This window comes from Lepidochelys kempii, chromosome 5 (assembly GCF_965140285.1).
Source record: "Lepidochelys kempii isolate rLepKem1 chromosome 5, rLepKem1.hap1, whole genome shotgun sequence".
NCBI classification, from domain to species: Eukaryota; Metazoa; Chordata; order Testudines; family Cheloniidae; genus Lepidochelys; species Lepidochelys kempii.
Genome location: NC_136384.1, coordinates 6417259 through 6437275, shown reverse-complemented (window position 1 = coordinate 6437275; position 20017 = coordinate 6417259). Strand labels below are relative to the sequence as shown.

The 20017-nt window shown below is 44.7% G+C and overlaps 1 protein-coding gene across 13 annotated transcripts in view; it reads left to right on the top strand.

Annotated features, from left to right (window-relative positions):
• Positions 1–20017, top strand: part of CELF4 (CUGBP Elav-like family member 4) — an 889815-nt gene that overhangs the window by 714294 nt on the left and 155504 nt on the right. For 9 of the 13 annotated variants that reach the window (XR_012158835.2, XR_012158834.2, XM_073343422.2 and 6 more), the window contains exons 4-5: positions 5981–6109; positions 16355–16434. Coding sequence is in view for 11 of the 13 variants with exons in the window: in XM_073343422.2 (XP_073199523.1) it covers positions 5981–6109; positions 16355–16434 (209 nt within the window). In the remaining 2 variants the exon portion in view is untranslated. The remainder of the gene's footprint in view (positions 1–5980; positions 6110–16354; positions 16435–20017) is intronic. The other 4 variants (XM_073343428.2, XM_073343424.2, XM_073343425.2 and 1 more) reach the window with 1 other exon arrangement.

Genomic DNA, 20017 nt, shown 5'->3' with positions numbered 1-20017 from the left:
TTGTGCTAGGTGCTGTACAAACACAGAGCCCTAGAAAGTTCCTGCGCCAAAGACTTACAGTCTAAATAGGCAAGGCAGATGCAGAATAGGGGAAAGGACCAATCAACATAGTAGCTGCAGCTGGTCGAGCAGAGCAATCAGTGGGATGGCGGAAAACGACCTGTTAGGGAAGAGTGTTAGATAGAAGGGGATCAGCTAAATAGGAAGACAAAGGGAAGGGAGAGGGGTAAGGGTGACATAAAAGGCAAAAAGAGGGAGGGAGGAATGTCTGAGAGTCAGGCATAGAATGAGACTGAGGTAATGAGACCGCAAGACTGAGATCAGGAAAAGGAAGCTGGAGCAAACAGCCAATCAGCACTGAGCAGAGAAATCACAGTCAAAAGTGTAGAAAATATTACCAGTGTCCACCAGTGCTGGCTTTATTCTTGCTGAGGATTCCTAAGAAGGAAAGGAACCAGCTTGATTCTCAGATTCCAAGTTCAGGTTTTTTTCTACTAGGCAGTTTTTACTCGTAAACTGAGCTTAATTGATCTGAAATCACTGAGACATAATAACCGTGGGGCTCAGTGGAGCTGTTTGTAGGGAGTCACTTTTCAGAGCATAACCCCCCTTTTTCTCCAGCTCAGTCAATCGGGATGATGATTTCCACCTTCTTCAAAGGGCTGTTCTGAGAATGACGTAGCCCATGGTTGCAAAACTCTCTGAATGTGACAAGTTCAGAATGTGGGGTATTCAGACCCACAGGCTTGCATAGAATTCAGATCCAAGTTTGGAAATTAACACACACACACAACGTTCCGGAATGGTTTGATCCAGGGGATTGGTCCAAGTCCAGGCCCAGTCCTGAACATTTGATGTCTCTCCCTTTCTGTTGAACTTCCACTGTGCAGGCATTGCCTTTCCCTTTGCAGCAGCAAAATCAGCGTGATCTGAATGATGGGACAGTAACCCAGTGCAGTGAACTCTCATAACAGGATGCTCTGGAAGCATCCCCAATAGAGAGAGTATATAGTGTACATTCATCCCCATGCACAACACACCGTGTCCAATGCAATCCCTCTCCATTTTGCTCTGCTGGCCTAATGGCCTGACTCGTGCTCTCTCAGACATATTTGATGAAGTTGAGCCGAGTTACTGTGGCGCACAGCATGTCAGCCTTTTGTTTGGGACTTGGCAAAGCATCTGGGGGCACTGGTGGTGTGAAAGGTTCAGTGTAAGCTCATTAGTGGATTACGGGGCTGTAATTTCAGTCGCATGCAAATGAATCCAGGTGGACGTCGAGATCAGGAGCCCACTGAATGTTCCCAGCTGCTGCCGTGCTCCTCCGCTGTTCCCATTCAGTGCACGGGATATGTTATTATAACATCGCAATGAGCTTTCTTGCAGGGCTGGAATGCAAAGAGCAAACATAATGGTTGGTTAAAAGACTGCCTGGGAGCCGGTGGTTGTTCAAGCGACTCATTTCACCAGCCGGTTGTGTGAACATATAGGTGTCTGAGACAGCAGTTGCCATAAATCCCTGTTATAAAAAACACTAGGCAAATATTTTCAAAAGTGATTTGCAGTGCCCAAATTTGAGTCATCTTAAAGGGGCCTGATTTTCAGCAAGGCGGGTGCTCAGCCCTTTCTGAAAATCAGACCATTTTAAGGTGGGTCAACTTGGGTCCCAAAGTCACAAACCACTTTTGAAAATCTTGGCCCTAAAGCCATGGGTAAGTGAGTAGAGGGTCTCAGTCCAATAGCTGGTGGTCACGTGGCCACCTGGTGGACATGTCACAAAACTGGCGGTGATGGGCACCTTTTGCTCACAGTCTTCAGTGAGTTGCGGATGACTGAATTTCAGGGAAAAGGGAGTCAAACCAAATAATAAATTATTTGCATAACATACCTAGATTTATGCTTTGCATAAACTAAACTAGACAAGGCAGTCTCAGGCCAAGTCCACACTAGGAACTTTTGCTGAAATTATAACATTAGTTAGGGGTGTGAATTTTGTCTGCCACATCGATACCGGCAAAAACCCTAGAGCAGACACAGTTATACCGGCATAAAAGTGCTTTTCTTGGGAGCCAGTATAGGCTTTACTGGCAAAACCACTTTTTTGCCAGTATTAGCTATGTCAACACTGGGAAGGTTTGCTTCCATACCCATACCAGTGTAGTTATACCGGCAAGCATTTTTCTAGTGGAGACTTGGCTTCAGTTGTGTTCAAAGATCTCTCTTTTCCCTGCATCTCACCTCCATCTGGGGCAGCCAACCCTCCTTATCATAGAATCATAGAATATCAGGGTTGGAAGGGACCTCAGGAGGTCATCTAGTCCAACCCTCTGCTCAAAGCAGGACCAATCCCCAACTAAATCCTCCCAGCCAGGGCTTTGTCAAGCCTGACCTTAAAAACTTCTAAGGAAGGAGATTCCACCACCTCCCTAGGTAACGCATTCCAGTGTTTCACCACCCTCCTAGTGAAAAAGTTTTTCCTAATATCCAACCTAGACCTCCCCCACTGCAACTTGAGACCATTACTCCTTGTTCTGTCATCTGCTAACACTGAGAACAGTCGAGATCCATCCTCTTTGGAACCCCCTTTCAGGTAGTTGAAAGCAGCTATCAAATCCCCCCTCATTCTTCTCTTCCGCAGACTAAACCATCCCAGTTCCCTCAGCCTCTCCTCGTAAGTCATGTGTTCCAGCCCCCTAATCATTTTTGTTGCCCTCCGCTGGACGCTTTCCAATTTTTCCACATCCTTCTTGTAGTGTGGGGCCCAAAACTGGACACAGTACTCCAGATGAGGCCTCACCAATGTCAAACAGAAGGGAACGATCACGTCCCTCAATCTGCTGGCAATGCCCCTACTTATACATCCCAATATGCCATTGGTCTTCTTGGCAACAAGGGCACACTGTTGACTCATATCCAGCTTCTCGTCCACTGTAACCCCTGGGTCCTTTTCTGCAGAACTGCTGCCTAGCCATTCAGTCCCTAGTCTGTAGTGGTGCATGGGAGTCTTCTTCTGCACTTGTCCTTGTTGAACCTCATCAGATTTCTTTTGGCCCAATCCTCTAATTTGTCTGTGTCCTTCTGTATCCTATCCCTACCCTCCAGCGTATCTACCTCTCCTCCCAGTTTAGTGTCATCTGCAAACTTTCTGAGGGTGCAGTCCACACCATCCTCCAGATCATTTATGAAGATATTGAACAAAACCAGCCCCAGGACCAACCCCTGGGGCACTCCACTTGATACCGGCTGCCAACTAGACATGGAGCCATTGATCACTACCCGTTGAGCCTGATGATCTAGCCAGCTTTCTGTCCACCTTATAGTCCATTCATCCCGCCCATACTTCTTTAACTTGCTCCTTCTCCAAACCAGTTTTCCCCAGACACCTAGACACACAGTAGGGTTTTTGACTTACTGCTTTCTCTCAGGCTTTGCCTAGCCAAGGCCTAAAAAGATGTTTCATTGAGGATATGACTAGCTTTAATAGCGACCTTTCAAAGGTGTAACACTCCATCTCAGAGATTCCATTGCACAGAGCAATTTGCCCAAGGAGTAAAGTGATTTCTGATGGGCCATACACATTGTATCTCGAAGAAGATGGTTTCATCTGGCTGTGGGGGAGACTTTTCTACAGTTGAAGCTTTCCCTTTCTCCCTGTGCCCACTCAATGGTTAGGAAATATTCCTTCATTGGCAGATACATGCAGCCCATCACAGAGATGTGACCAAGGGGGATGCTGGAAGCCCCTCAGACTCATAGAGCTATAGAGAACATTTATAATATTTAGTCCATTCCTTGCCATTGGAGGATTAAATGACTCGATTACTTGAAAAACAGTCTAGACAAAGCACTGAAAAATGTACAGTGTGGAAGTCTGAAACTGCACTATCCCATCTTCCTAGCTCCTATTTCCATGGTTCACAGTAGCTCCGGTTAAGACAGTCATCAAAGCTATCACTTTCCTTATGCATGCCTCTAGAAAACAAGCCTTTGAGCTGTCCATTACTTTAGCTGCTTCAGGTGAGACGGGAAAAAAAGAAGGCATGGGGATAACCCAGTGTGTTTTGTTCCTACTATTTCAGTTCTGCCTACTCAGATAAAGGCGATGTAAAGGCTGGTCATCTTCCTACTCTAGCCATCTGTGCATTTTCTATACGCTGAGTGCTCTTGGTTCATCAGGATCACCCTAATGGGGTAGGGTTCTAATCCACTGCATGAAAAATGACCTTTAGCTCAGTTTCTAAGGCAATTTGGTAATTTACAGATGACCCATTGGTATGTGAACATTGATCAAACCAGTTTAAGCAGAGCAGTTTGCCTAAATCACCACTTTCTCAATGAGTAAAGCTGGTGCAAATCACCCATGTTCTCAGCCAGGAAAGGAGTTTTGTAAATGGGCATTCTGGTCAGGTTCAGGTTATTAACATGCGTTTTAAAAAAAGTCAAAGTATTTATTTACTAACATGCATTTATTCAAATTGGTTGCATCTGTTCTGTAAACTGCTTCGAGAGAAAAAAAACATCTTGGTTCACACACATTTACATAGTATTTAATGAATGATGAGTCACACATTTATGAAGCATGTGTAAATTGCCTATTTACATACACACTGTAAACAATGTAAATTTCCTTTTTTCCCCTTCATGCAGTGATATTGTATAGTGCTGCCCGTAACAATGCAATGAACAGAAATCCATTCTAAGAGTGGATCCAGTGCCCACCGAAGTCTGTGAGAGTCTTTCTATTGACTTTGGTGGCCATTGGACTGGGCCCAGGATGGTTTGTCGAGGTTTGTTCCTTTTAACAGCCGGGTCTACATTAGGAGCTGTTGACCAATATAGGTAGAACGGTATAGAATAATGACAAAATGCTTCCAGTGGGGACACTGCTTATACTGGCAAAGCTTTGTTTTCACTGGTGTAGTTTATTCCACACATATACCACACCCAAGCTAAACAAGCTATACCAGTAAAAGTGCAGTTTTTCTGATAAAACTGCGTCTACATTAGCAGTTTATGCAGGCACAGCCGTGTTGATCAGGGATCATACCTTTTCACACCCGACTGACATGCCTGTACTGTAAACATAGCCTTACTATAAGCCCAAAGGTAAATACAATGCTTGCCATTAAAAAAACAACATCTACCAACAGAGCACAGTGGTCTAGCCCATTAGTTGAAATAGGAGCTATCTCAGATATTTGTATTAGTACCTGTCCTATCTCAGATACTTGTATTAGTAAATTTTGGCTTTAAATGGTGACCACTGCAAGTTTGGGCAAGTTTGGGCAAAATCCATTCCATTGGCTTCAATCAGCTGACCTTCAAAAATAGTTTTCTCTGTGTAGAGATCTGTGTGTGTACATAAATGTGTTTATATGTATAACGTGTATGTCAACGTTTATATATATTTATATAAGACCAAAATCTTCATTTACAAGCTGGGGCTTCCATTCCATTTAATTACTTCCCTCGCTGCTTTAAATCAAAGACCAATTCAAAACAGAGCCGCTTCTGTTAAACTTAATTATTTTCTCCTGCAGCTTATAGGGTAAAGTGTGGCTACTAAAAAGGGCACTTCCTAATTGAAGGTTGGTTCTAAATGCCATCCTTGTATGCATTCCCTTTGAATGGCAGTCTGGAAAATCCCAGTGTTTTATTTCTGGGGACTCGGCTGGAAAGACTGAGTAGAGAGAACTGACTCACGAGGCTTGGGGCATCAATTTTCAGAGGTGACTAACTGGTTTTAGGTGCCTCGGTTTTCTAGTGCTCAACATGACGCTCGGCACTTTCTAAAAACCAGGCCCCTTTAAGGCGTTTCCAGCTTGGCATCCAAAATCCATAGCCACTTCTGAAACTGTTTGCCTTGGATGGGGGAGGGCCACGTCTCCCTCCCACCTCTTTCTTTTGCATGTTGTGTGGAGTCACATTGGCTTTCGCACTCCTCCTGAAATATGGTAAGCATCTCTTTATTTTGTTCCAGAAGACAGAAAACTCTTTGTGGGCATGCTCAACAAGCAGCAGTCAGAAGACGATGTGCGCAGGCTATTCGAGGCGTTCGGGAACATTGAGGAGTGCACAATCCTCCGGGGACCCGATGGCAACAGCAAAGGTAAGACGGCTCATGCTACACGGTGCATGGCCCCTGCAGCCAGCACCAACCTCTGAACAACAGCATCCAGTAGACGAGGGTGACTCAGTGGCTAGATGAATCTCGCCTCTTGGATTGATTAGGGCCAAACTTTCAAATTAAGGTCCCCAAGGAGTGGGCCAAACTCTTTGCTGCTGTAAATGGGCCAAGGCCCATTGAAGTCCACGTACACCAGCTGAGTTTGGCCCGGTCTCTGCAGGATATGTGTGCCTGAGCACAAAGAACCAGTTGCATGCACAAAGTACATGCCCACAAATGATTATGTGCGTACACTTCTTTGCATGCATACCAGCTTGCATGCATCACTGCCCACCTTGTAAGTGCGTGTTTTGTGAGCACCACCTAAGTACAGTACTTACTTCTGAAAATGTGCCCACCCATGTCCTGTAAAATTTGCTTTCATAATCTGCCCTGAAGCAATCCAGAGCCACGTTTTCCTTTGTCTGCGTTTGTGTGCCTTCAGGTGAAACGTGCTCATTCGTTCTCTTAACACAACCAAGTGTTCCACTTGCCATCTTCAACCACTAGCTCTTCCCAAGTCCCAGATGATTTTATTATGTGTATTACAGGCCCCAATCCATATTGGGCCCCATTATTCTGGGTGATGTACGAACCATAAGAGACAGTCTCTGTCCCGTAGAGCTAATAGTCAAATAGACAAGACAAAGAGTGGGAGGGGAAAAAAAGAGGCCCGTAGAGAGAAAAGGCCTCTCTAAGCTCACACAGCTGCCTAGCGGCAGAGCCAAGAATGGAACCCAGGGCCCCTTTCTCTTCTCTCTCACCTCCAACACAAAAGTTCCTCTTCGTTATCATGTTAATTCTCACTGTAGCCACTCCAGGCTATCAATATTCATGCCAATACTACAGAAATAGTGTTTTAGGGTTTGCTGCAGCACCCAATGAAGTCAATGGGAGTTTGACCATTTCCATTGGGAGCATAAGCAAAAGTAATGAAATATCAGAAGGAAGGCAGTTCTTGTAGTATGTTCAGTAGAGCTGGTCAAAAGATCCCCATTATTTTTCATGAAAAACATGGTTTTAAAATGGTTCTTTTCCCCTAAATTTCCAAAGAAAACAAAAATTGAAAAGACGTCAATTTTCACAAAAGAGGTTTGATTAAAATGTTAAATTTGGGGGTGTCGCTGGGTGGCTGGACCTTTAATGGGAAATGGGTCTCAGCCTCACCTGTGAGACGATTAAAACTCCTCTCCGCGGGTGGGGAATAGAAAGATGGGCCATGTGATTCCATCAGGCTTCCTGGATAAATAAAGCAAAGGCCTGGGAGAGGGAGAGAGAAAGGTCAGCAAAGGTCTGGAGAAGGTTGCTGAGGGTTGCAGAGAGCAGCAAGTCTCCTGCAGGAGACCCTGAGATCGCCAGGACCAGGCATGCAGCAGAAGGTGTGCACCTGCTGGTCTCTGAGCCAGAGAGAGTTGGGGAAGGCTAAGAGTCAAAAGAGCAGACCAGCCAAAGGGGTTTATCTGCTGGTCTCTCTGAATGATAGAGAAGACAATTCAAGGGAAAGGAAGGACTCCAGGTAGGAAAGCCTGTGAGTGGCTGCTTGGAGAGCAGGGAAGGACTCCAGCTAGAAACGTCTGGGATTGGCAGCTTGATGAAGGGTAGACTGGGCCTGAAGAAGAGCAAGAGCTGTGAATGAATTGTTGTGTTGTGGGTTCATGGACTTTACTGTGGGATTTTGAGGCTTGTTTCAACTTGTTTGTTATTAGACCAGCCCCAAGCAGGGGTGTCATTAGCTAGGGGAAAGCCTTTGTGGATTAGTTCCAGGAACCTCGGAGGGAAACTGAGGCAAAGCCACCCTTGGCCACAAAGAGGCAATCTGGAGACAGTGACTCAGTTTCAAAACCCAAAATCTTTTACCCAAAAAATTGCGGGAAGGGTGCTTTTTGTGCCCCTCGCCCCCTGAGAAAAGCCAGGTAACTTTGACCAAAATAAAAATTTTCTATGATCAAAAAGCCAAATGTTTCAACTAGCTGTAATATGCAGACCAGTATTGCAGATTCCAATAAGCATTCTGACTTCTGAGTATGGAGATCAACTTCTGAACTTATTTTCTTATTTGATTTTTGGACATTTAAAAATAGAATTTACTCCACCATTAGCAGAGTCTAAAATCAGGGAAGCCAGCAGTGTCCAAGGAGGCAGAATGATGCAGCTGAACTGAGAACCCAGATTTCTCAACTCCCCGTACTGTGCTTTTCCTAACTGGAAATGGTAGAAGCCCCATCACTTAAAGCTGGCGTTAGCAAAGTGGTGAAGAATGTATAGAACAAAGGAAATGATCTTGCATTTTTCCCCAGAAGAATGGAGTGGATAATCACATGGACCTAACTTTCGCAGCAAGGCATAATGTGTGTGTACAACGCAAAGACCCCCAATTGCATACAAATAGGAATCTGCACTTGTAAGAGAGGTAAATACACACAAAAGGGCCATTTTGCATGTGCATATACCCACTAGCTTGCACAAACTGCAGGGTAACAAATGCACATACATTTTTGAGTGTGCGCCCATTGCACTCGTCGGTATTTGCCATCCCCAATTTAAAAGCTCTTCTATCAGGTTTCAAAGGCAAATACTTAAAATGCAAAAATTGGTCTCATTGGATTGACTAGCCAGTTGTTGGCCCTTTTGAGACAGTACTTACCACCTGGCCGCATGCAGCTGCGGGTGTTCTGTCCTTGAAGCCTTTTCTCCAGCATCAGCATTTGAACAAGAATTTTCCATCTAATATCAGGGTCATTCTTCCAGCCATTTCCTAGAAAAGTATCTTCAATTTAAAGAGGAAGCCCTCCTCTCTTGACAACGAAATGCATCCATTAAATATTGATCGGCATGTAATAAATAGTTCATCAAATGTGCTGGCGTGGGTGAAGAAGACACCAGCCCTGCTGTTGCAGTTCATATGTCACCAGCTATTTTGACATGTGACAACATCGACGGGCATATTTCTGCAACACGAAGACGGAGGATCCTAACCACAGTGACATATTTGAGAAAGACCCTGATATGCCTGGAAAGTCACTCTCAGCCAGCAAAGATTCTTCATCTTCAGACAGGCCACAGCTTGTCACTGTGGTAGGAAACAGACGGGGGAAAGGGAGGGTGCCATCCGATATACTCTCTGCTCTGAGAGTGAATGTCTGGGAAAGTCGAACACCAAGAGCAGAAATTGGATGCTAACACTGTGCAGGGAGGTAGCAATCATGGCAGAATGGGAGTGTTGTTCCACACCAGAGGATCTCAGCTTTCTCCCAGCCACGATTCCCTCCAAGCCACTTACTTCATCACATCTGATGAAGTGAGCTGTAGCTCATGAAAGCTTATGCTCAAATAAATTGGTTCGTCTCTAAGGTGCCACAAGTACTCCTTTTCTTTTTGCGAATACAGACTAACACGGCTGTTACTCTGAAACCTTACTTTTTGAGGGTCTGATCCAATTCACGTTGAAATTAATGGGATTCTATCCACTGATCTGAATGGCTATTGAATCTGGCTCTGATTCCATAGGGCTCACTTTTCTGCTTTTTCACAGTCCCATGTGATGCATCACTGCTCCCCCGACCCCGTTACTCATTATGGAAGTATTAGCCTGATGGTGGCTAGAGAAGAAGACACACACAAATGCCAGCCTGTGTCTTGATGTATTTTTTCCAGCCCTTTTGCAGACCCATTGTGAGCTGGACAGGTTTGCCTGTAAATTACAGCTTCATCTCCTGAACGACTGGGACTTAAGAACATAACAGCTGCCATGAGTCAGACTAATGGTCCACCTAGCCCAGTGTCCTGTCTCCCAGAGCTTCCAGGGGAATGTACAGAACAGGGCAATAGCGGAGAGATCCACCCCATCTTCCCCTCCTGGCTTCTGGCAGATTGAGGTTTGAGGTCACCCCAAGCATGGTTTTGCATCCCTTCCCAGCTTGGCTAATAGACATTGATGGATCTATCCTCCATGGATTTACCTAGTTCTTTTTTGGAACTCAGTTATACTTTCTGCCATCACAGCATGCTATGGCAGTGAGTTCCATGGATTAATTTTGTGTTGTTGTTCAATAAAGTATTTCCTTGGTCTCCCTCTGTCCTTGTAGCTCCTCCTACTGTTCTGTCTGATCCTGCTGTTGCACCAGCGCTGTAAAGCAAATTAAATGAGTGTAGTGCTGTGAATGGGGCTGGATTGACAGAACACTAATCTCCCCCACTACATACCCACCTCCCTGCCATTCTGCCAATATCTTCCCAGAGAGGGCCAGTCTCTAGGGGTTAGAGATTGTTCAGTCCAGCCATGTTTGTCCATTAGAATTAACCTGAGACCCACTAATTTACTTCTCAGAGTTTGCCAAACACCAGTCAGATGGCCAAGAGCCCCCAGCATTTTCGGCTCCTGTTTAGAAAGCCATCCCGAACCAGGAATGCACTTAAATGTATGAGGCCAGATTTCTAAAGGTGTTTAGGGGCCTAACTCCTATTGAAATCAATGAGAGTTGGGCACCTAAATACCTTTAAAAAATCTGGCCCACGGATAACTTTAAGCACTTGCTTAAGCACATTGGCAAGAACAAGAACAAGAGGCACCAGACTCCCCAAGGTCCTAATGAAAAAAGAAGCCAAGAACCCTTTTCTTCTAGCCTTTTTCTGTGTGTATGAAGTGAATCACTTCATTTGAGGAAGAAACAAGAACGTTCTCACCCTTTCTCTCAGTTGCTCCCAATTCCTAGTTCTGAAAACTCACTTGGGATAATAAGAACAGCAGGAAGACAGGCTGATTCTCTCATACATAGCTTTTCTGCCCTTAACCACAGTGGCATTCCAATATTTTAATCGTATAAGGTCATAGAATTGGAGTAGGGGGTTGTGAGGGGGAAGACAGAGTAAATATATATCTGATATATCTGAGAGTGTTGCCAGCTCTCATAACTTGAGTCTTGGAAAGTTGGGTGCTTCCCATAAAGTCCTGGCTCCTGGAGTCGTCAGGATCTCAGCTTTCACTTTCTAAAAAACAAGTAGGTTTCTGGTTCTCACAGTTGCGGGGAAAGGCTGGAAACAAGACCCAGCTGTAATCTAGATGGTCAAAACCCAGAAAGCAAAAAGAACCGCACATTTATTATTTTTAAATACTATGATTTAAGCAAGTCTTCAGAATTTTTAGGGCCGATTCATGAGTTTTTTGAACATGTTGGGTTGGCAGCACTGCACTGTCTTCTGATAGATGGCCCCTTCATGAGAAAGTTCCACAGGGTTTTAATGTCTCATGAAATGTCAGAACTAATCATTAATATGTGATTATGTCATTCTCTTGTGGCTGGATGCCCACAAAGCACAGATCACCAATACAGCTGAAATAATTTCCCATTAGCTCAGACATTGGGAACCTGTGGTTGCGGAGTGAAAGGTTCCTTCTAAGTTCTTTCCCTCCTGATGATGTCCAAGTAGCCATGCGACGCGGTATGGCTGGTGTCTGCAAAGTTAATTGCACACGGTGATCGCTGGTGACAAATATCCAAAGAATGCCAAACAGCAGAACTGGTTGGAAATTTTCACAAGTTTGAAATACATTGGCTTAAAATTCTGTGAAATTCTCCATGTTGAAATTTTTGTTTCCATTTTTTGACCCGCTGTAGTTGACAGTCTGTATGCAGGGAGAACTTTTTAGGGTGAGTTAGTTGAAGAACTTGGGGATGAAATAAAAAAAAACAGGACATTTCTTTTGGAATTCAGGAAAACACTTCCTGGCAATAAGGTCAATGAGGAAAGACCTCTGAAGAAAGTACTAGAAGCCCCACTGGTGGAGCTATTGAAATCTGGGACAGATGCAGCCTACGAGAATATACAGTAGGGCATGTAGTAGTTTCCTGTGATAACAGGGGACTGGACTCAGCCCAATGTCTCTGCATCATAACACCCTTGTGAGGCAGGGTAGTGCTGTCACCCGCATTTTACAGATGAGGAACTGAAGCAGAAAGGAGCTAAGTGATATGCCCAAGGTCACACAGGGAGTCTGGGCAGAGCAGGGGATTGAACCCTGGTCTCCCAAGAATGACAGTACTTTTCTTCAGTGCATGGTTTGTTTTGCTGATGGAAAGGAAATGAATGCTTTCTTGTCTATTGCTTTAGTGAATAGAGTTGGTTAGTTTAGGTGGAGAAAGCTGAAAAATCACCTCAGCCACTGCATGCTTGGAGACGCCGAAGGAAAAGGCAGTGACGTGCTGACAATCCCATTTATCCGTTCTGACGGGTGGCTGACGAATACAGCTGGTCAACATTTTCTGAATTTCAGTTTTTCATCAAAGTTTTGACCAAAACAGAAAGTTTGGGTGTCCTTTTTCACATAAATATTTGTGGACAAATTCAGCCCTGGTATATGACCTGTTCTCATGCCAGCTGAAAAATTTCAAATCTCAATGAAAAAGGTCATCACAGTTTTGAATTTCAATAGGGGAAAAATGGGACCAATTTTCCCCATTTTTCTTTAAATATATTTTTCAACTAACTGTATTATATAAACTGGGGAGGAAAAGCCAGCCAGACTGGAAGGGGATAGACTGAGCTAACTTGGAGGGGCTCCACCCCACTGATCTTATGAGGTTAGACACTCCATTAATTGGAAAAACCAGTTGGGATAAGGGAAAGCAGGAAATTCAAGTGCCCCTCTGCACTCACCCAAAGCTGTCAGGCATAAAAGATAACCACAAAGGAATCAAACCTCGGTAATAATAAAGGCAATAATCACTGAGATCTGTCAGCAGCTGGTTCCAAGGAGGACACAGCCCTAGAGACTTATTCTCTCCTGCTCTCTCTCTCTTTTTTTTACAACTTGAACTTGAGTGGCAGCTCCATATTGCTAACCAGTTTAATTATTAGCGCGAGTGAGCAGAAGTCTCAGCCTTTGCTTTTCAGAAGCTATTTGGGATCAATACTGAGCCTTGACAGAGTTAATATTACCAGTTTCCATTTGCTGGTGCTATTTACGGAAGCTGTGAGGCCCCTGATTTACACACACAGAACAGCCAGCCAACAGGGAAGCACAGGGTAGCTATCTTATCTCAAAAAGAAAAGGAGGACTTGTGGCACCTTAGAGACTAACCAATTTATTTGAGCATGAGCTTTCGTGAGCTACAGCTCACTTCATCAGATGTTTATCTGATGAAGTGAGCTGTAGCTCACGAAAGCTCATGCTCAAATAAATTGGTTAGTCTCTAAGGTGCCACAAGTCCTCCTTTTCTTTTTGCGAATACAGACTAACACGGCTGTTCCTCTGAAACCTATCTTATCTCATGAGACAGTTAGATGTGGGGAAGAGCTAGCAGGAACTCCAGGTAAGCTGCTACTCCACCTGCCAGAGGCCAGTGTGATACATCTCCCTGGAAGAACTAGTTATTTCAGGACACAGTCATTCTCATGGTGTTTTCTTCTTCTAAGACCTTGTCTAGAGTAGGATTTCGGCCATGTCTATCCTAGGGAAAAAGGTTAGACAAGGCAGCTGTAGTTTTAACACGTGTTAGCAGATCAAGGACATCAAGGGAGCCAGGGCTTCATTTCAACCAGCTCAGCACATGTCAAAGAATACGCTGCCCTGATCACACTAGACTTTTCGTTAGCACAGGTGAGCTAAAATGTGCCAACTTGCCTTCTAGCCTCGCCCAGACAAGGCCTCACAACAGACCGTCAAACTGCACGGTGAACTCTTAATGTGCAATAGCAGGATCCACATGGACAGTTCTCTGCAGTGAGCTAGTGTGCTAGAGATTTACACCCCCGCTTGCTGCATACTGTGCTTTGTGGGCAACAGACAAGACCTAAGAGTGGAAGGATGAGTTTGGAATTAAGGCATTTGGCTCAGACTCAGGAGATCTGGCTTCAGTTTATCATTGTTTTTTTGTGTGACCTTGAGCGTGACCCTTAATTTCTCTGGGCCTCAGGGTCCCATCTGTAAACAATATTTATAAATGCAGTTGATGATATTTCCTTTCTCCCACCTTTTTCTTGTCTTCTCTGTTTAGAGTGCACCCCTTCAGGGGAGGGAGTGAGTCTTCCTAGGTGTTAGCAATCATCTCATTGGTCCTGATCTTTGGACTCTCTAGGTGCTACAGGAAGACAAATAATCAATATGTTGGGCCTTTTTCTCCTTTCCATTTTTCTGCATTTAATCAGCTTATTTATTTTGATGTTATGTTTTTAAACACCACCACATATAATGTCTATTGCGATGTTGCAGGTTTTGCACACTGCATATTTCACCCCATTTGGCAAAGAGCACACAATATTCCCCCCAAAAAACTCCTGTTTGTTGTTCCATTTCTTCCCCACTAGCATATCAGGGTGAGCTGTCCCAGCAGAGATCTCCAGTGATGATGCCCGTGGGCAAGCTGCTGCGGCTGTCACCCATATGATGATGCCTATAGTGTACTTTGGGCTGTTTTTCTATTCTATTCTATGTGGTTTCTTATAGTGCTTAGACACGAGGAACCAGATCCTCAGCTGGATTAAATCAGTGTAGCCCCTGCTGAGTAGATGGCCCGACATTTTCCCGTGTTGAAGGGTATTGGGGGCCACGGTTTGAGGGACTTGCAGAGGATCTCAACACCTTTGAGGGGGACCTTGATTTTTCAGGAAGCAATCAGCTAAAAATCAGGTACCTTTTTAGACATTTGGGCACCTGAGTTTGCCGGCAGCAAACTTCAAAAGCGCCTTCAGTGCCTAATCCTTATTTATTTCAGTGGGAGGTAGGTGCATAGGTGTCTTTTGAAAATCCCACTAGGTATCTAGCTGCATTTTAGGTGTCTAAATACCATTGGTCCTTTGTCCAGAGCAAGAATTTCAGTTAATCTCAAAACCCAACAGGGAATGACAGCGGCAGAGGGGTTGTGTTGACACCCTGTGGGTTGAACAGAGTAAATTCCAACTCTTGCATAGCTCCCACTAATTGAGGCTTTGTGCAGAGAGGGTGGATTTCACTCCAAGAAACAAAGGAACACAGTTTGATAGCTGCAGCCAAAATTCTGGGCTACTGGACCCGGAAAGCTTTTGTATACTTGCTAATCATCCTCCTTTTAGAAGCAGAAAGTGTAAAAGAATCTCTGCAAATACTTAAACACCCTGATTTTGGATTATCTCTGATTAGTGAAAAGGAAGGTGAAGTATCTCAGGCGTCCGGGAATGCAGGTCTGCGATTATGTGATAATCGATCCTTATTGTTTCCAGCTGAAGTTTATCTATCTCACTTTCTCATGATGGTCTTCTCTTAGCCCCTTATAAATTCGATCCGTCTACAACTGCAATTGCTACACTTCCCCCGAGAGGCAGTCTGAGTGTTGTGGGGGGGGGGGAAATTTACAGGTTCCCAATTACATTTTAGGGTTGGGCTTGTTTTCCCAAAAAAACCCAATGTTTTTAACTCCCATGCTTTCAATAGCCTCTTTTGTAATCCTCAGGGGTACGCGTGGGAGGATAGCCAGATAGTATGAGAAAGGGCTGAAAGCCGGGACTTCTGGGGGTTTTCTCACCTTGGCCACTGCTTATGTGAAAGTCTCTTATCTTCTTCTGTGTCAATTAAAATAGTTATAGTAATACCTTCTCCATACTGATGATGTGAGACTCCCTGCCCCTGACACAGGGCTTACTCCTGGGTAAAGTTACGATATGGTGCTCTTCACGCTAATACCTGAAGTGCCTACATACAACTTCACCACTCAGCCCCCAAACCTGGCTAGAAGAGGCTAAGAGAAATCACCTCTGAACACCTAAATGTAATCCCCAGATCTGTGTGCATTGTGTGTCCTCGCCGTGGCTGACGCACAGAGGATGTGACTCTGTTGATGCCCACAGCTCCAAGGCATGGCGCTCCAGCTCAAGTTGTCGTGACATTTGCTATTTAGCGCTGGAAGTCCAAGGTTCTATAGATGGCCTTGGCCAAGGTGGTGCCCATCCCATAAATGCAATTTCCTGTTCTCACCTCTTGTGTCATCACAGCAAGCTCTTTGGGGCAGAGATGAGCACTTGTGGACTGTAATGGGTGATGCCCATCTGTGGCACTCTGCAAATAGCAAATAATTTATGTAGATAGGAGAGACACGTGGGTTTTCAATAGAGTAAATCCCTTTCATGTGGCTGGTTGCGGTTGCCCATGTTAGACGCCTGCTGCCTTCGGATCTCTGGTTTTAAAACCCCTTCTCTTTCCTCTCCCTCCTCTTGCAGGGTGTGCATTTGTGAAATACTCCTCGCATGCAGAGGCCCAAGCAGCCATCAACGCCTTGCATGGCAGCCAGACAATGCCGGTGAGTAGCAGGCTAATGGAGGAGAACGCCTCGGGGATCTGTTCTGCCCATGCGGCCCAGAGGCCTGATGAAGGGGTGAGGGGAGGAAGGGCTGATGATTTATTGGTGCTTTCTGAATCTTCTTCAGGGGGGCCTCGGGTTTGTTTAGCTACTCCATTAAAAGGCCAGGGTGGCACTGATATCATTTCACATACATGTGAGCTCAAGAGGCGCAGTGTCCCGTGACTGATAATGATAGAGTTTTGATTGTCTGCAAAGACACACGATCACACATGTTGTACCAGCTGGGCCAGATTTATCCCTGGGGTAACCCCACTGGTTGCACAGGGATGATTCAGGCTTGTTGCCAGTGTCTAAATGCTTTTTCTTTGCCAAGGAATAACGGTCTATATGGGAACAATGAGGAACCTTTTTGCTGTTCAGCAGAGAAAAGCACACAAATATGACGGAAGCAGAATTTAGAGCCAAGCTGAACTCTGATTTGCACCTGTGTGCAACCACAAAAAAGTGCAAAATTCGGTTCTTATCCTCATCTCTACAACTTAGAATTAAGAGTTGTGAAGATATTTAAAGAGTCTTCCTGGCCATCAACCTCAGATCACTCCATTTGGACAAACGCCCAACAGGGTTGAGGTTCCAGCCTGATATTTGGGGAAAACATGGTAGGCTTATTTTGCTCTCTCTCTCTCTCTCACACACTCACACACACACTCATCTGCCTTACACAGAGGAGAAAGCACAATTTAGAAACCTTAGGGAGAGACAATCTGTCCTAACATTTTTTGCTTTATGATTATTGGTTTGTGACTTTTATTACTAATTACCAGTAGGATAAATACTGCAAGGATAAAAAATATATAGTGACAAATTGGAAAGGGTTCAGGAAAGAGTGACAAGAATGATTTGAGGTCTAGAAAACCTGCCTTAGAATGAGAGTCTTAAAAAGCTCAGTCTCTTTTGTTTATCCAAGAGAATGTTACGAAGTTGCTGGATCATGGTCTACAAGTATCTATGAGGAGAGAAGATTTTAGATAGTAGAGAGCTCTTTCGTGTAGTAGACAAAGGCAGAACAAGATCTGATAGCTGGAGGCTGAAGCTCAACAACTTCAGAAAAGAAATTAAGTGCACATTTTTAACAATGAGGGTAATTAATCATTGGAACAACTTGCCCAGGGACATGGTGGATTCTCCATCATTTGAAGTCTTTAAGTCAAGATTGGCCGTCTTTTCTAAAAGACCAGCTGTAGCTCAACCAGAAGTTATGGGCTTGATGAAAGAACCACTGGATGAAATTCTCTGACCTGTGTTCTGCAGAAGGCTCAGACTAGTTGATCATAATGGCCCCTTCTGGCCTTAAAATCTATGAATCTCTCAAGGTAGCGCTCCCAGACTGCAGTCAGGGATCAGGGCCTCACTGGGCTCGGAATTGTACAGACATGTAGCAAAGAGGCAGCCCCCAAGGGACTTACAATCTTTGTTAAAGACAAGATGCAAGAAGTAGGCGGGGGGAACCACAGGTGGGGGTTGGAGGAGAGGAGGAGGGTGAAGTAAGGGTAATATGAGCATGTTGTCTTGTAGCTGAGCTGTGCACAAAATATAGCTCACCACCAATCCAGCTGTTATCCTGCCATCTTCCTTTTTCCTCACCATCCCTCATCACTCAAATCTATCTCTTGTGCATTAGGGTCAGAATTTGCACTGAATTTCTCCTCTGCCACCCCAGTGAAATCAGCTGAGTTTCTCAGGTTGAAGGTCAGTGCAGAATTTGGACCATTGCCTCAGTCGTTTTTCCTGCTCACTTAGACCAAATGGTTATTGCTGTTTCTGTTAACTACTTGTGCCTGAAATATCCTTCAATAACCAAACCTGTGGCTTCTTAGAAGGCATCATACCATTAGCTTTACTCTGTATAGTGCCTTGCATCCACAAGGACTCCAGAGTGCTTTATAAATCCCACAAGTAGCCTCAGCACCCATCCATTTCAATGGAGCTGAAGGACACTCGGCATCTTTCAGGATTGGGCCATAGGGAGACTGATAATACAGCCATCTCAGGGGTAGAACGTGGCAGCTGTTTAACAGCACACAGCAACACTACACTGAAAAAATTGGACAGGAAGTGGAGAAGTATACTGCAACCTCTTGAAAGTGGAGGAAAAATTAGCATTTATTATTTGTGTGGCATCTTGGGGGGGGGGCGAGGATAAGGTGTTTTTTCAAGCAAATAAGAATATCAGGGGTTCAATCCTGGCCCCCTTGAAATCCATGGGAGTTTTGCCATTGATTTCAGTGGAAGCAGGATTTCACCCCACTAAGCTTAGTCGGAATGAGACGGGTAACACAATGAGAAAGGAAAGCGGACCATGGGGGAAGGTGAACAGAGAGCAAAGGTTCAGCAGAAAGCACTCCTGGGAGAACGTTATGGATCAAAGACCAGATCCCCAGCTGGTGTTAGTGAGCATAGATTCCATGGAGACAGCTCATCTGAGTTTTCTTGTTGTGTCCTGTGTTTTTCTCGGAATCTTTCTTTTGAGGTAGGAAGCAAGGAACTATACATTTCCAAATGACCAGACTGCAATTTGACCAGCGCCACAGAATTATCGCCCCTGCTCTTACCAAAGGTGCAAAATAGTCATTAATGACCCAAACGGCTAGGGCCTTGGGCCTGGTTTTTTGTGAGAGCAGTGCCAGTAAAACTAATCAGCTGCGTAATGGCTGCAGGTGTGGTTGTGACTTTCTGTTCAGGATACCCAGAACCATAAGCCCCTGTGTTACCCCTCTGCCTCAGCAAGGGAGAGCTTTGCTGGGGTTTAGACAGTGCATCAGCTCCTTGCCACACCAGTCTATCTGCCTCACCAGCAAACTCCTCGAGACTCTGCCCATCTTAACCTTGCTGGGCAGGTAACCAACAGTGAATCCCAGTTCCTGAGTTCCCCAGAGATGTCTCTCCACTGTGTTCAGTTCCTCACTGGACACTCACAGAAATTACTGAGTTCACTGGCTCCACAGAGAAAGTACACACCCCAGCCTGCTTGGTTAGCTAAGGACTCCCTCTTTGTTTCACTGTAACGGCACTGAGATGGTTTATAGTCAAACTAAGAATAGGTTATTCATAAGAATAGAGATTTAAGTGATATCAAGCAAGATCACAGAAAAGAAAATAGTTACCAACAAAACAGAGCACACTTTCTAGTGCCTAAAACTTAATTCTAGCAAGGTATGTCTTTGCCTAAACAGCTTTCTCATTTACTGCATCTCCAGCCCTTCCTGGCAGGAAGATCCAACATTCACAGAATCAGAGGGTGCTGTCCCCTTTGTTTCCTAAGTGGATATCTAAGGGGTTTCTAGGGGGTTCTCTCTCCTTCTTTTTATAGTCCAATGAACCTTTGAAGTGTACCTCCAGAAAAGGCTTTTTCTTCCCTGCTGCTTGTGCAGGTGCAATGCTGTCTCCCTCCTCCTCTGATCAATTTAACTTCTCTGGTTGGCTTAATCACTTTGTTTACCTTAGATATAAATGTACTCTGGCCTCACCTTGCTAAGTTTGCTGTGAGACCAGGCAAAGAGGAAAAACAACACTCCTTTTT